The sequence below is a fragment of the Cajanus cajan genome, chromosome 6 (assembly GCF_000230855.2).
Source record: "Cajanus cajan strain Asha chromosome 6, NIPB_CcT2T_4, whole genome shotgun sequence".
Taxonomy (NCBI): Eukaryota; Viridiplantae; Streptophyta; class Magnoliopsida; order Fabales; family Fabaceae; genus Cajanus; species Cajanus cajan.
Window position 1 is genome coordinate 9,235,473 of NC_138522.1, and position 14,922 is coordinate 9,250,394.

The following is a 14,922-nucleotide window of genomic DNA, read 5'->3' on the forward strand; positions in this document are numbered from 1 at the left end:
ATTTTATTAATTAACAATTTTTATATGTTCAAGACTTGGAAAAAAAAAAACAATTTTAAATTAACATAAATTTGTCCATTTACTTTTTTACTTATATAGGAGACAGTAAAGAGTAGATTTGATGATTTACTAAGCAAAAGCAAATTAATGATGATGATTCAAACCATAGTTGTCCCTTTCGGTCCAACCGACAGTTGTAAATCCCCATTGGGACCAAATTAAAATGCCATTTCACCTTTCAATTTGTCACACTGACACTGTACCAACTCAAGCAATTTGCGATCCAATGCATAATAGGTAAAGATCACAGTGTGCATGCTTTTCTCTATTTTTTTTTTTTATTATCAACTTCTTTTCTCTCCCCTCGTTAAAAAGGTAATGAATTGCATTTGCATATGCATGCCACACTGATCAATATTCACATTTATTTATTTGATATGAATGATAGTTCCAACTAACAAAAATACTGGGATTGTCTTTTTCAGAGCTAGGCCTGCTTTTTCCATCCATGGATGCCCTTTACAACTATTTTGTATGTTTAAAGAAGAAAGGTTGGTGTGGAGGTTGAGACCCACTATGAGTATAGTAGGTTCAACATTGAATCATATTAGCACTTTCATAACTCTATGTTGCTCAAGTACAAAACATATATAGTTAAAGCTAATTAATTTGACTATTAATAACAATGTTTATGCAAATAAATAAAGGATACGGGTCCTAACCAATGCTAAACCTCACTCACCTAAGACAACAATAATGTACCCAATTACCATAATGTTCATCTTAATTATAGTTGAGGAATATTTATTAATTCACAATTGATATACTATTAGAACTAAGATCTTAGTTGTAATTAATAACCCTATCTTAGTTTTAATTTCTTCTTTGTCATGGAGCTACATCCAAATCTCATGTATGATTGTAATATTGATAAATATGTATACTAGTTTTAATTACTGACAACACTTGCTATTGTTCATAATAATTCGGTAACAAAAGTAGCGTATACTTTCCGGGAAAAAGAAGTCTACGACATAGGATTCTGATAAACAGCTTTCCCTTTAATTATTAACGGAATATAAATTAACTTTTTAGTTCTCATGAATAAAATTGCAATTCATTAGTTGAAATTGGTTAAGTTGCACGTTTTCATCCAAGACAAAGCATTCAAAGACAAAAGATACGCTTGTTGACCCATTAACGCTACTTATATACTGGATCCATAATTATCATTTATAAATTTAAATTGTAATAGTGTAATACTATTAAGTTTGAGAAATTATTAGTTAGCATGATGCGGAAAACCCGTTTGAAGACTAGAATCAATTAATACTTGTGTTGGTGCCGACAACACAGCGCTGAGTCATGAGAAAAGCAATGAGACGACACGAGGGTGTGTGTAGTTAAACTCTTGGCACTTTGAGTGTGAACATAACATAGTAACTTTTGCATGACAACGCCCTAGGCTCACCACGTGACACCTTAATAACAATCTTATACCTAAATTTCATCCACATCCATTACCCACTATTAATGAGTTAATTCTAAATTCTTGTTAATTAAATGGGTAGTCTAATAGTTTAAGTATTATACTAATTATTTTTTAAAAGTAATATTCTTAACATTATAATATAATATTTTAAAATAATAGATTTGATCATAACTCAATCGGCTTGTAAGGTGATAGCTTTGATATCATCTTAGAATAGTGAATTTGAGCTTAAATCGATGTGAGATTTGAATTTTTTTCAACACCCCTTTACGTTCAATACTATTAGATTTGGTACATAGATAAATGGTAGGTGACCATTTTTAATGATCTAGATCTTTTATAATGATCTAGATCTTTTATAATGATCTAAGATAATTCTGATACCATCTTAGAGTAGTGAATTTGAGTCCAATTCAACCCTACAAGACTAGCTTGTAAGGTGAGGTTACTCTCCACTTGTAGACTTTTAACTATCTTATCTCTAGTTGATGTGAGATTTAAATTTTTCTCGATATAGACTAATAGTTTTTAACTAAAACATCAATTGTAATGGACTTAAGTACCTAAAATTTTTTTGTAACATAGTTAGTAGATTGGAATAGGGCATTCCAAAATTGGAACGGGGCCATTCTAAAGTACTAAAACAAGAGTAATTTAGTAGCCTAGAACGGGTCGTTCCCAAACTAGAACGGGTCATTCCAAACTACTAAATAGGCCTATACATCCTAGTTGGGAACGGACTGTTCCAAACAGAGTCGTTATGGGTTAAATGCAACCCTAGAACGGGCCGTTCTGATTTGAGAACGGACTGTTCTGCATGTGAATTTTACACATGACGTTTGAGTCCAAAAAAGGGTTGTTACAAATTCAAAACAGGCCATTCTGGCCACTCCAGACTTCTATAAATAGGCCACATGCGTGCAGTTGAGGAGAAGAGAAAAATGGAACTTAGAGAAAGGTTTTAGAGAAAAGTTTTATAGAGAAGGACTATGGACTAGGAAGCTTGTTTTTGGAGGATTGAAGTACCGGGTTGAGCTTCAGAAGGAAATTCTACTTCTTCTCTGTTCTTGGCTATTCTAAGCCAATTTTCAGCTGAGGAAAACTAGAATGTTTGTCCTTTAGTTGCATGTGAGTTTAGTCGATGATCCATGGCTGGATCGAAGAATTCGCTCATTTTTCGAGGTTTTGGGAAAAATGGAGTTTTTGGTGATTTTGATGCATCGGATGGGTGCATGTTGATTTTGAGTTTGTTTTGTGTTGTATGGAGCCTGTGCATTGTGTTTTTGTGTTTGCATGTGGTTGGATTTGTTGGTTTGGATGAGTTTTTGAACTCTCTGACTAGGATTAGGCCGGGTTCAGGTTGAGCACGTCGGGTGTGGAAGAGCTTAGGGCTCTCGCTCTCGGGTTGGATGTTAGGCCGGGCGTGATTTGGTTGCGCTAGGCGTGAGTGGGTTTGATGTTTTTGGATCGAAATTGATACTCATGCATGTTTAAAGTTGAAGTTTTAGATCATGTATGTATGATATATGATGTATGGTGAGGTGTGATTCATATGTATGCTTGGTAATGATATATATATGAATGTTTAAATATGATATGGCATGTGTATATGTTCATATGAATATGATTATTGATCATGATAGTGGGTAGACCATGTATGATGTATGATGCATTATTGCATGTGATGCCTTATGGCATGTGTATGATTGTTGATCATGATGGTGGGTAGACCATGTATGATGTATGATGCATTATTGTATGTGATGCCTTATGACATGTGTATGATTGTTGATCATGATGGTGGGTAGACCATGTATGATGTATGATGCATAATTGCATGTGATGCCTTATGGCATGAGTCTAGCCTAGGACTTGAGGAAAGGAAAAATGTTTTCAAACTGGAAGAGCTCACATAGAGTCTCTTGAGAGTGGTGCTTGGATAGGCCACTGATATATGAGAGTGGTGCTCAGGTAAGCCACTGAATTTGGGTGAGAGTGGTGCTCAGGTAGGCCACTAGGTTGGGTGAGTCTCCTCTAAGTCCTTAGCTAGTGTTGGAACGGAATATGAGATCGAGGGTTATTCTCTTAACCAAGTACTGGGAAGGTGCGTGGATCCTTGCAGATAGTCGGTGGACGAACTCCACAAGTGACTTGGTAATGCATGCCAAGGTCGTGTTAAGCCTGTACCCAACTGTGATATACCTGACGGTGGATTCGGACTTCTAATTGTGTAAGTGATATCATTCGAGTAAACCCGAGTGAGGATTTTTAACCTGTTTAGTTGTGACCGAGCAGCGCATTGGGTGTGAAAACGGTTGGGGTGGTTTCGGTAGGATTGGGATGTCACTTACACTGCTTTACTGTTAGGGAGATCTCCTAGGTGTATGCGTGACGACGCATTAGATGATTGATATGCATTGATATCTGTCATGAGTTGCATGTTATTGCATGATTGATGTTATGATGAAGTGTGTGGTGTGACTTCATGTTTGATGAATTGATGATTGATTGAGATGAAAGTTCCTTTGGAACTTGATTGGATGAATGTGTAGTATAGATTTTGTTATATACTTGTATGATTGATTTTTGAACTCTAACTTACCCTTCTGTTTCCATGTGGATGGACTGCAATGATCATACTTGTATGGGAGCAGGTCAGGGCTAGCTTGGAGTTGAGGTGACCGCTGCGAGACGGGGAGTTTTGTCCTCGTGTTAGAGTTACCGTGTTGGGTAACTGTTTTGTGTGTGCTTGACCGACAATAGAGTGATGTTATTTTGGGATGACTGTATATATAATGTTATAATTTATTTTTAGAAAACTTAGTTATTATTATATTTTATGTACTCTGTATGTATGAGTTATCCAATTTTAATATATCTCTTAGTTTACTAGTAGTAGTGCGATTCCACTAAATATAAAGATCATGGCAGATCGTTACAAATTTAATATAAAATACTAATTTATTAAGTGAAAGAACTTTATAATCAATGACAAAGAATTTAAGGAAGGATCAAAGGAGGCCAATGGTCCCTCAAACTTTTCCGTTTTTTAATTTTTAAATATATAATTAAAAAGTATTTAAATTTTAATTTGTAGTAAATTATTTTATAATAGTTTAAATTTTATTATTAATTATTAATAATTTTAGCCATTAAATAAATATAGGACAATACTTTAATTAAAATTAATTTCCAGTTATTTTCTTTATTATTATTATTATTATTATTATAAATTTTGAATTTTTTTATAGTAAATAAGTTTTTGCTTTTTTTTTTTATAACATCATTACTTATAACAAATTTTTAATATTAATAATACTTTTCATACATGAATTATTCATTAATTAATTGATATTTTATACTATTTTTTTTCTACATTCTTTAAATTCATTTATTTGTGATTTTTATATTCTTAATATATATATATAGGAAAGTTTCTTGTTATCAATATAATTTAAACTTGCAATATTATTTTCTTCTGATTTTACGTGTTAAATTATTTTTTTAATGAATTTTTTGATTTTGCTTACAAATTATTTTCTTAAATTGTGTTATGATTTTGACAAAAATATGATCATTTCCTTACATTTATTGAAGAAACTATTGAAATTTTTACATTTTCTACTGATTTTTAAACAAATTTTGTTTTGAAAATTACAACTTAACGTGACTTCTAAATTTTAACAAGATTAATTTATAAATAAATTCTCTCTTTTTAATTTAGTAAAAGACAAAAATATGAAGGTTGTAAAACAAATTATTTGGTAAGTATATCAATAAAGTAGAAAAAAATAATATCATACAATTACTTAATTAAGAAATAGTTAATATTTAAATAATATTATTAAGGTTAAATACATCTTTTGGTCCCTTACAATGTTTTTTTGTTTCAATTTAGTCCCACTTTAATTTTTTGTCTCAATTTGGTTCCCGATAACTTAAATTAGTGCAATTTGGAACTTCCGTCCAAATGATTTAGACGGAGTTAACTGTTGGCTACGTGGCATCTACGTGGATGCCACGTGGATGCGCACGTGGACACCAAAATTCTGGAAAAAACCTGAAACTAGAACGGCTCGTTCCGAAACCAGAACGGGCCGTTCTGCTTTTAGAACGGGCCGTTCTGAATTCAGAACGCCCCGTTCCAGAACGCCATGTTTTTTATTGTATTTTTTTATATTATATCTATATTAATAAATATATAATAAATAAAAAATACAATAAATTAATATTCATTTATGAATAAAACTAAAAAAAAAATCAAATAAGATAAGACCTTCCAAAATATTTTTTAGATTTGAATTTATCCAGTTCAAAATCTTGACTAAAATGCCGCAATGTATTTCAAAAATTGAAAATAAAATTCAGGGTTTAGGGGTACCTCCTCAAGAACAGGTTGTTATTGTTGGGGTACATCGTCAATGACTTCAAGGAAAAACACTGTTTCGTTTTATCCTTGACTGTATAGTGTCAATTTGGTAGTAAGTGGTTTACTCCAGTTTGACTAACAATGAAATAAAACTTGTTACCATTGTCCTTAGTGATACACTGCATCATCGTTAATGATATACTGTATAGCCCAAATGTTTAGCAATTGAAGTTATTAATCCTCATTAACAATATTACTAAATCTAGTGTTTGAAATGTTTTGTATTTTAGTTATTTTCGCACGAAATTCTGGACCAGAACGGCCCGTTCTGGTTACACTGTTGGTGTGTTAATTTTGGACTTGGAACGGCCCGTTCTAGGTGCAAATTTTACACACCAATAGTGTAACCAGAACGGGCCGTTCTGGTTCGAGGTGTATTCAAGTATTTTTGGATCCATCTACGTGGCATCCACGTGGCAACCAGTTAACTCCGTTTAAATTATTTAGACGGAAGTCCCAAATTGGAACGATTTAAATTATTGGGGACCAAATTGAGACCTAAAATTAAAATAAAACTAAATTGAAACAAAAAAATATTGTAAGGATCAAAAAAAGTATTTAACCTATTATTAAATATTTAAAATCATAAATAAAAAGATTATATTAAAAAAATATTTTGGCCCCTCCAAACTTTTTGATCAAGCTGCACCACTGTTGGTAACTGAGTATCATATCAAGTTTTTTTTATTTTATTTTATTTTATTTTATTTTATTATATTCAATATGAAACTCTTACCAACATTTCTGCTCTATAAGTATATTGTTTTCATTTTTATATGTTATTTTATTTTTTATTATTTATCATTTTTAAAATCTAAAGATAATATTATTTATTAAATTTAATGGTAATTTTATACAATTTTGGTCTTTCAATTTTTTTTTAAAATTAATTAAGCTTTTGTATTTTTCATATTAAGTGAATTTGATTTTCTTTTGTTGATTTACTTAAAATTCTTAAATTGTTATTTTTATTAAAATATTTAGGAGTTTACGATAACATTGAGATGTGAAATGATTTTTAAATTTTATAAACAAGAAAATTAGTGTAAATTTAATAAAATTTGAAAGACAATTATTTGTTCGAGTAGTACTACGCTCAGATCCTTTAATTAAGGTTTTGTAATCAAGCAAATTTCAATTTAAGGTACTACTACTTGTCTCAACTTAAGGCAAGTTTGATTCTCAATTTAAATATGAAATCAATTTTAAAGGTACTACTTGTCTCAACTACCAATGAAGTTTGAAAAAAATAATAGATTATTGATTCTTCTAAATACATTAGGTTAAAATACTTTTTTTTAATAATTTTATTTATTTTATCTTTTAATCTTTATAATTTAAAAATATATATTTTTAATTTTTATAATTATATTTTTTTATCTTTTTAATTCTTAATGTTAATTTCTTTATAATATTTTTATTTTTTTTACTGATATAAGATCAAGAGTTTGAATTTGAATCATGAGAATAAAAAAGAATTTATTAAAAAATAAAAATTCAGTTTCAATAATTCTTTGTGTCTAACATAAAATCGTGTTCAACTATATATTCTCAACCCGATCAACGTATTTGTACTAAAGTTTAAAATGTTTTTGATCTGATAAAATTATTTTTAGTTCTTCGTTTTATCTCTGAAATTTTTAAAAATTGTGCTTTAATCTCTCAAATTATTAATAATATATTTAAAAATGATAAGTTTAAAAAATTATGTAGAATAAACATAATTTAATGTAATATTTTATTAATAAAAATATTAGTAGATAAATTTTATGTGATAATATTTAACATATATTTTTAATAAAATTTAAATATAAAAATTAAAATAAAATTTTTTAAAATGACAAGAATTAAAAACATCAATTTTATATTTAAAAAACTTAAAATAAATTTACATTAAATTTAAAAGAATAAAAATATATTGAAACATTTTATTAATAATCTACTTTTGGCACAATATTTCTCTGGACGTGGCTATGCAAGAAGAAATCCAGCGGACATTGCTCCCATAACCATGAGGTAATAGTGCATGAGTACCAGTGGTGCCATTACTTCCATGGTCCCGAGGAAATTTACTCCCATTCATATTTATCTTAAATAACCCTTCAATCTGCGGGGGTCAAAAGCCTAAGCAGTAAGCAGAGCAATGGTAGTGGTAGTTTTCTTGTGAAAAAAACAAAAACAAAAACGCCAAATCGTGTGTCGTTTTACCTGCACCAACAGAAGAAACAAACGACACGCCGTTCTCATTCCCATTTCCCAGCGTGACAGTTAAAAGGGCAAGAACGCGTTGTCGCATTGAATGCACAATGCAGGACCATAGCGCGAAACCAACCGCTCAGAGTCACCACGGGCAATGCGGTGGGAACTAAAAGCAGCTCCGTCGTTGCAGGCTTAAACGACAATGCCTCCCACCACAGCCCAAACGCAGAACACAAAGCAGAGGGTACTCACGTGCCTCACCAAGCTCTCGGACCGCGACACGCACGCCGCAGCCGCAACGGAACTCGACTCCATCGCGCGAACCCTGCACCCGCACTCCGTTCCGGTGTTCCTCTCATGCATCCACTCCACCGACGCTTCCGACAAAACGCCGGTGCGGAAGCAATGCGTGCACCTCGTCGCCACGCTCTCCCACGCGCACGCCAACGCGCTCTCGCCCTTCCTCTCCAAAATCCTCGCCAACCTCGTGCGCCGCCTCCGCGACCCGGACTCCTCGGTGCGAGCTGCGTGCGCCGACTCCGTCGCCGCACTGTCGGCGCGCGTCACCAGGCAGCCGTTCTCCTCCTTCCTCAAGCCGCTCGCCGAGGCGCTCTTCACGGAGCAGGAGCCGAGCTCGCAGGCCGCCGCCGCGCTCTGCCTCGCCGCCGCGATCGCCGCGGCTCCGGATCCGGACGCGCCCAGGCTCGCCAGGCTGCTCCCGAGGTTCGAGAAGCTTCTCAAGAGCAAGGTGTTTAGGGCCAAGCCGGCGCTGCTGGCGCTCGTCGGGAGCGTCGTCGAGGCCGGCGGCGCCGCGAGCCGCGCCGCGCTGAGGAATTTGGTTCCCTGCCTTGTGGAGGCGCTGAGCAGCGAGGACTGGGCCACCAGGAAGGGCGCGGCGGAGGCGTTGAAGAAACTCGCGGTTGCGGAGAGGGACCTCTTGCCGGAGTTCAAGGATGGATGTTTGAAAGTTTTCGAGGATCGGCGATTTGATAAGGTGTTTACGAGGTTTTACGGTTTTTCAAGTTTTCTTAATTCTATCTTATTCGAACAGAATTTCCTTCGCAGAAGATATTTGTGGAGATTTTAACTTCCGTCTTAACTATCTGATTCGTACAGAATTGCCTTAAGCAAATGACATATTTGTGGAGATTTTAACTTGAAGTCGTGTTTGTGTTAGATTACTAAAATTGCAAGCAATTGCGGTTGCAATTATTGTGGATGCAATTATTGTTCTGGAACGGTGTTTGGAAGTAAATTGAGTTTATGTTATGTTTATTTGTAGGTAAAGTTGGTTCGGGAGGTTATGATTCAGATGTTGGAGGCGTGGAAGCAGATTCCTGATGTTTCGGATGAAATATCTCCACCTCCTCAATCGCTGTCTTCTTCTAAGGGTATTGATTTATCGTTTTATTTATATCTAGTTTTTTGCTTGGATTTGTTGCCACTGTGATTGACAAGGGTCAGATCACTTTCTGCAAATTGAAATAGGAAATTCTAATCGCGTTGTGTTTTGAAAAGGAGATCGGGGTAAATAAAGGTTGTGTGGTCGATGTAGGGTTGTTTTATCTAAGATTTTTATCTTGATTTTTTTTTCCTTCTTTTTGTGGTTATAGATTGTTTTTATAATGTGTTTTGTGGTTTTGGGCTGTCTTTTATGATTCAGAGATTGCTAGTGATGGGCGGTATCCTCCTGTCTCTCAAAATTCATGTAGTCCTGGCTCTGTAATGAGTAAATTGAGGAAGAAATCGAGCCCGGTTAGCGGATCAACTCCACCAGATAGATCTGTTGCTAGGAATGCTAAAAGGATGAGTGCATTAAGTGGCAATCGGGCGAGTTCAGGTGTTTTGCAGAAACTGAACCATAACCATTGGGATGTTCGAGTTGCTGTGTCAAATGTTCCTTATCGTGGTGAACCTCAGCGGAGGGATGAAGATGTTTTGGAGAAAAGCAAAAAGGATAAAAGCAGATTTTTTAAGTCGGAAACAAAACGGGCTCTATTCGATAAAAATTCTGATGACAAAATGCATAAGTTTGGTGGGTCCAAAGCTGGATCTCGTGTGGTTCCTTGCTCTGAAGAAAGTGAAGACTCAGGTCCTGTCTGTAATGTAACTAAGGATCTCCCTAGGAATGACAAAGAGAGCGAGGAATTATCTTTGATTCGAGCACAGTTAGTTCAAATTGAGAAGCAGCAGTCAGGTCTGCTTGATCTTCTACAGGTTTGTTCCATATGCTTAAGAACACTTTACCTCAGACAAAGTTTTTCAATCTGTTTAGATCAACTTATGTTTGTGATTTTTTTTTTTTTTTTTGGAAAGAATGCATACTGGTTAATATCCATGCTGTGTTTAAATTTCTCCTTTCTTATATGTGTACTTATATGTAGCCTGTGTGCCAACTCACGAAAGATGACCATGTCTAACAATGTCCACCATATTCTTACAGAAATTCATGGGGAGCTCTGAAAATGGAATGCGTTCCTTAGAGACTCGTGTGCATGGCCTCGAGTTGGCATTGGATGAGATTTCTTATGATTTGGCTATATCAAGTGGAAGGATAACTAAATCTGATGCTCCTAAGAATACATGTTGCTTGCTACCTGGTGCTGAATTTTTAAGCTCCAAATTCTGGAAAAAAACACAGGGCCACCATTCATCCTACCGATTCACAAGATCTGGTGATACTCCATCACTAGCTTTGAGTCAGTACAGGGCTAATAGGAATGGTGAAAGCTTTCATCATAGCCACAGATTTGGGGTCCATGGTGATGGAAGTTTCATCACTAATCCTCTGGCAGAGATTAAAATTAATTCAAAGGAGATTTCAGGCTCTGCAAGATCAGAGCAAGCTTGAAAAACAGGTTCTCTTATTAATTCAGCATTTTATAACCCGCATTTAGTAGGAACTATGACCTTATGGGTGTTGGGGAATGCCACATCCCTTGTTCACATGCTTGCATAAATTCTAATAAGTAAAGGCATTACACAAATCATCCATAAAGTTTAACATGGTTTGGCCTAACTCGTCCTTGGATGAGAAGTCAAATTTACCATTAAAACTACAAGTCAATGTTTGCAGAGAACTTTCAATTTCCTCGATGCACAATCATCACGTGATTACATCTCAAAACCTTGTGAAGGTCTAGCCCTTTAATCTGAGGCAAACTTGATCTTGATCTTCACAATCATGTTCAATAATATTTTTGCTCTACAATATTTTGTCCCCATTTTGCGAGTATTGGAATTGTTGTATATCAATTTTCAATAATCAAGTGACAAGTCACCAAATTGCACGAAGTATGAGCTCTAATACCACTATTGAAAACAAAAAAAACTCTTTCTCTTTTACACGCAACAGTGACGAGGTACACACAAAATGCCATAAAATTAAAGAAAGATCGCATAAAATTTACTCATAGTAGTCAATCCCGGATAGCGGCGCGGAGCAGTCGACCCTAAAACTGGGATAGCGGGATGACGCGGAGCGGGATAACCGCTATTTTAATATTAATTTATATATATTAAATAATTAATAATATATATATAAAAGCTAAAAAAACAAAAAAATAACTCTAAATTCATACATTAAACCTTTTTAATAATTAAAAGTTCATAGTACTCAAACAATACATAATATAAAATGTTTCCAAAATAAAGTAGAAAAGAAATTTTAAAAAATTGTTGAATTATATTTAATCAGAAAACAAATCTGATAAATTAAATTTAATCAAAAATTAAAAATACAATTTTCTGAAATTAAAAATAAAATTTTCTGAATTAAATTTAATCAGAAATTAAAAATAAAATCAGCTGAATTAAATTTAATCAGAAATTAAAAATAAAATTTACTGAATTAAATTTAATTAGAAATTAAAAATAAAATTTGCTGAATTAAATTTAATCAGAAACTAAAAATAAAATTTGTTGAATTAAATTTAATCAGAATTTAAAAATAAAATTTGTTGAATTAAATTTAATCAGAAATTAAAAAAAAATAATAATTTAATAAAAAATTAAAAAACAAATTATGTTGCAATGTACATAAAGGAGAGAATACTCGAAGGAGAAGACGAACTAAGCGAGGCGCGTCGGAGCTTGCGGCCACGTCGGAGCTGGAGGCGCGTCGGACCGGGAGGCGCGTCGGAATTGGAGGTGCGTCGGAGCTGAAGGCGCGTCGGCGACGGAGGTGCGTCGGAGCCGGAGTTCGTCGGAGCTGCACGCACGATCGCCAGAGGGAAAGGGAGACTTAGGGCAAAAAAAGCCCCATTGAAAAGACTGACTTACCCTTAATGAAGGGTAAGTCGAAATCGCGCCCGCGATTCCGCGATTTGTGCCGCTTCGCTCCGCCTCCGACGCGGCCGCTCCGGCCGCTACACAAATCCGCCACGCGACAGCAGCGAGATTACGGGGTGAGGCCGCTCCGGCCGCTATTGACTACTATGAATTTACTTATTGTGGTTTGGTCCTTCATCCTTATATTCACAAGAATGTTCTTTATCTCAAAATATATTTACATATATGTTTCTAAAGATTCTCCCTTTCAAGGTTCGTGAAAGAAACTTTAAAATCTCTCCTTACCAGTTTTATGAGTGAAACTTGAAAATCTCTTCTTCACAAGTTTTGTGGATGAAACTTTAAAACACTCAACACAAGTTTTCTAACAAAACTTAGCAAACCTTCCTTTATATGCCCTGCTCTCTCATTTAAAGTAGTGACTCTATCCACAAGTCAAGTGATTTTTCTCATCTCAATGGCTTCTATTGTTGACCTAACATTCTAATCTTAAAAGAGAAAACAAATTCTTAAAATAAATACAATATTTTTAATTCTAAATAATATCTAAAGACAAATAATATTTTTTTTTATACGGGAACAATATCTTAGATATTTAAAATTGAAAATTTGAATTGTTTTCCTAACACTAACTCTCATGCTTTAGACAATTTCCTTATCTGGGTATTACACAAGAATTTGCTTGACTTGTTTTGTTTCTACCTTTAGAAGTTACATGCCAAATTTAGAGGAAACCATAACTATATGTCCATCTCTATAGAGCTGTAAGGAATGCTGAAACTAAGTTGGGTACACGATGATGGAGGCTTCATCACTAAACGTCAGATTAATACTATTCAAGGGGGGATTTTATTCCTTTCACGGACAGAGCCTGTTCAAAAAGTAGGTTTAGCAATCTATACCCCCATTTATTAGGCCCTCGCAATGGCTAGGTGTTGGGAAATATCATAATTCATATCTTTATATTCACGTGCTTACTATTAATTAAGGAAAAGCATCACACGACATTTGCAAGTGACACAATAAATTCCCTCCATCCCACAACTCTCTTCTAGTTTTCTTGTCAAAACTTTGTGAAGGCATAGCTTTGGATCTCTTATAAGACAATCTCTCTCGCCTTCTCACGAGTAATGCCTAAAATAATTCAATACAAGAATAGCGCATAATAATTTGCTTGACTAGTTAACCATCTTTACACCTTTGATATTAAGTATGATGCACAATACTTTAATTTGCTTCACTTATTCTTTATTCATATTTGATATCGATACTATTAGATATTTTACTGATACGGATCTACGAAGTATTCTAGCCTTAAAAAAATTATGAAAATCATTATTGTTACTTATGAAATATAGAAATATCTATAATATAGAAACATAGAAGCGTTGTTACTTGATGAAAAAGATGAAAATCTTTTTCTGTAGATGATTTTAGAAAAGGAATGAGATTAATACTATTCTTATTTATAGACAATAAGTGGTTTTTTGGTATATTTTTTTTAATACGTCGTAAGAAATGTTTTATGATGACAATGTTTTATAAATTTAATTTTAATTTTAATAATGTCCAAAAAAACTTTTTTTTTTTTGGATTCACATAATTGCAATTATATATTTATTAGGTTGCAAAACAAATCTCTCAATTCTCTTACACATCATCAGATATTTTAATAACTATAATATGTTATTCTACTTATAATCATAAATATGAAACTTTCAATAACAATATCTAAATCAGGTAATTATGGTTGAACCCATCAACTTGCAATTCTTGAATTTACCGAAAGAAGAAAAAAAAATGCAACCCGTTTGCTTTATTCATCGTGTTCTAGTTACTCTGTTCTACTATCTAATGCTATTTGCGTTGTGCCTCCCTACCTCTTTCTCTTCTTACTTTCTAGCAGATGTAAGTTTGATCTTCTGATTATCAACCTATTGGTGGAAAAATCCCTCCTCCAGAGAAGTGTGACAACGATGTATCAGAATATATATTTTTTATGCCAGGAAACATCGTATATTCGGAGGATACCCAATAGTATTCGACTCTCTTTGGAGAAGGAGAAGCTGGCTATAATCATATGTTCTTCGTCATGTTCAGAATTTTATTTGGTATGCTACGATAATTGTAGGTAAAGAACGTATTGGAGTGAGTTTAGGGCTAAATATTACTACTATTTTCAGTAGAGGGTGTATTTGTACATAGGAGGAACAATGCAACAGGCTGCTTACATTTTGTGTTTGGAAATTCGTTTGAAAGCAAAGAAATCACGTCAAATGAAGATGCAAAAGTTACCACTTGAAGTTTCAACCCGGATGTGAAAAAGCACGTCATATCTGGCTATAAATGCAGGACATGCTGATGATTACTTGTTAACTACTAGAAATTTACGATAAAAATATTTAAACATGATTTATTCTGCATTGAAATTAATTTTAACTAAAATTAATTTGAAACACATACACACAGAAATGACTTCATTTTTGTTTTGATTTTCTTTTTAATTTTCTGA

The 14,922-nt window shown here is 34.0% G+C and overlaps 1 protein-coding gene across 2 annotated transcripts; it reads left to right on the forward strand.

Moving 5' to 3' along the window:
* The first annotated feature begins 8,177 nt into the window (after positions 1 to 8,177).
* LOC109815174 (TORTIFOLIA1-like protein 3) lies at positions 8,178 to 14,720 on the forward strand. 2 transcript variants are annotated; one of them, XM_020379816.3, is made up of 5 exons: positions 8,178 to 9,114; positions 9,403 to 9,511; positions 9,784 to 10,337; positions 10,564 to 10,978; positions 14,314 to 14,720. In XM_020379816.3, exons 1-4 carry the CDS (start codon positions 8,323 to 8,325, stop codon positions 10,969 to 10,971), a joined length of 1,863 nt encoding a protein of 620 aa, XP_020235405.1. In that variant the 5' UTR covers positions 8,178 to 8,322; the 3' UTR covers positions 10,972 to 10,978; positions 14,314 to 14,720. The 2 variants fall into 2 exon arrangements, with proteins under 2 accessions (XP_020235405.1, XP_020235404.1); XM_020379815.3 differs by having other exon boundaries at positions 14,317 to 14,720.
* Positions 14,721 to 14,922: the final 202 nt, after the last annotated feature.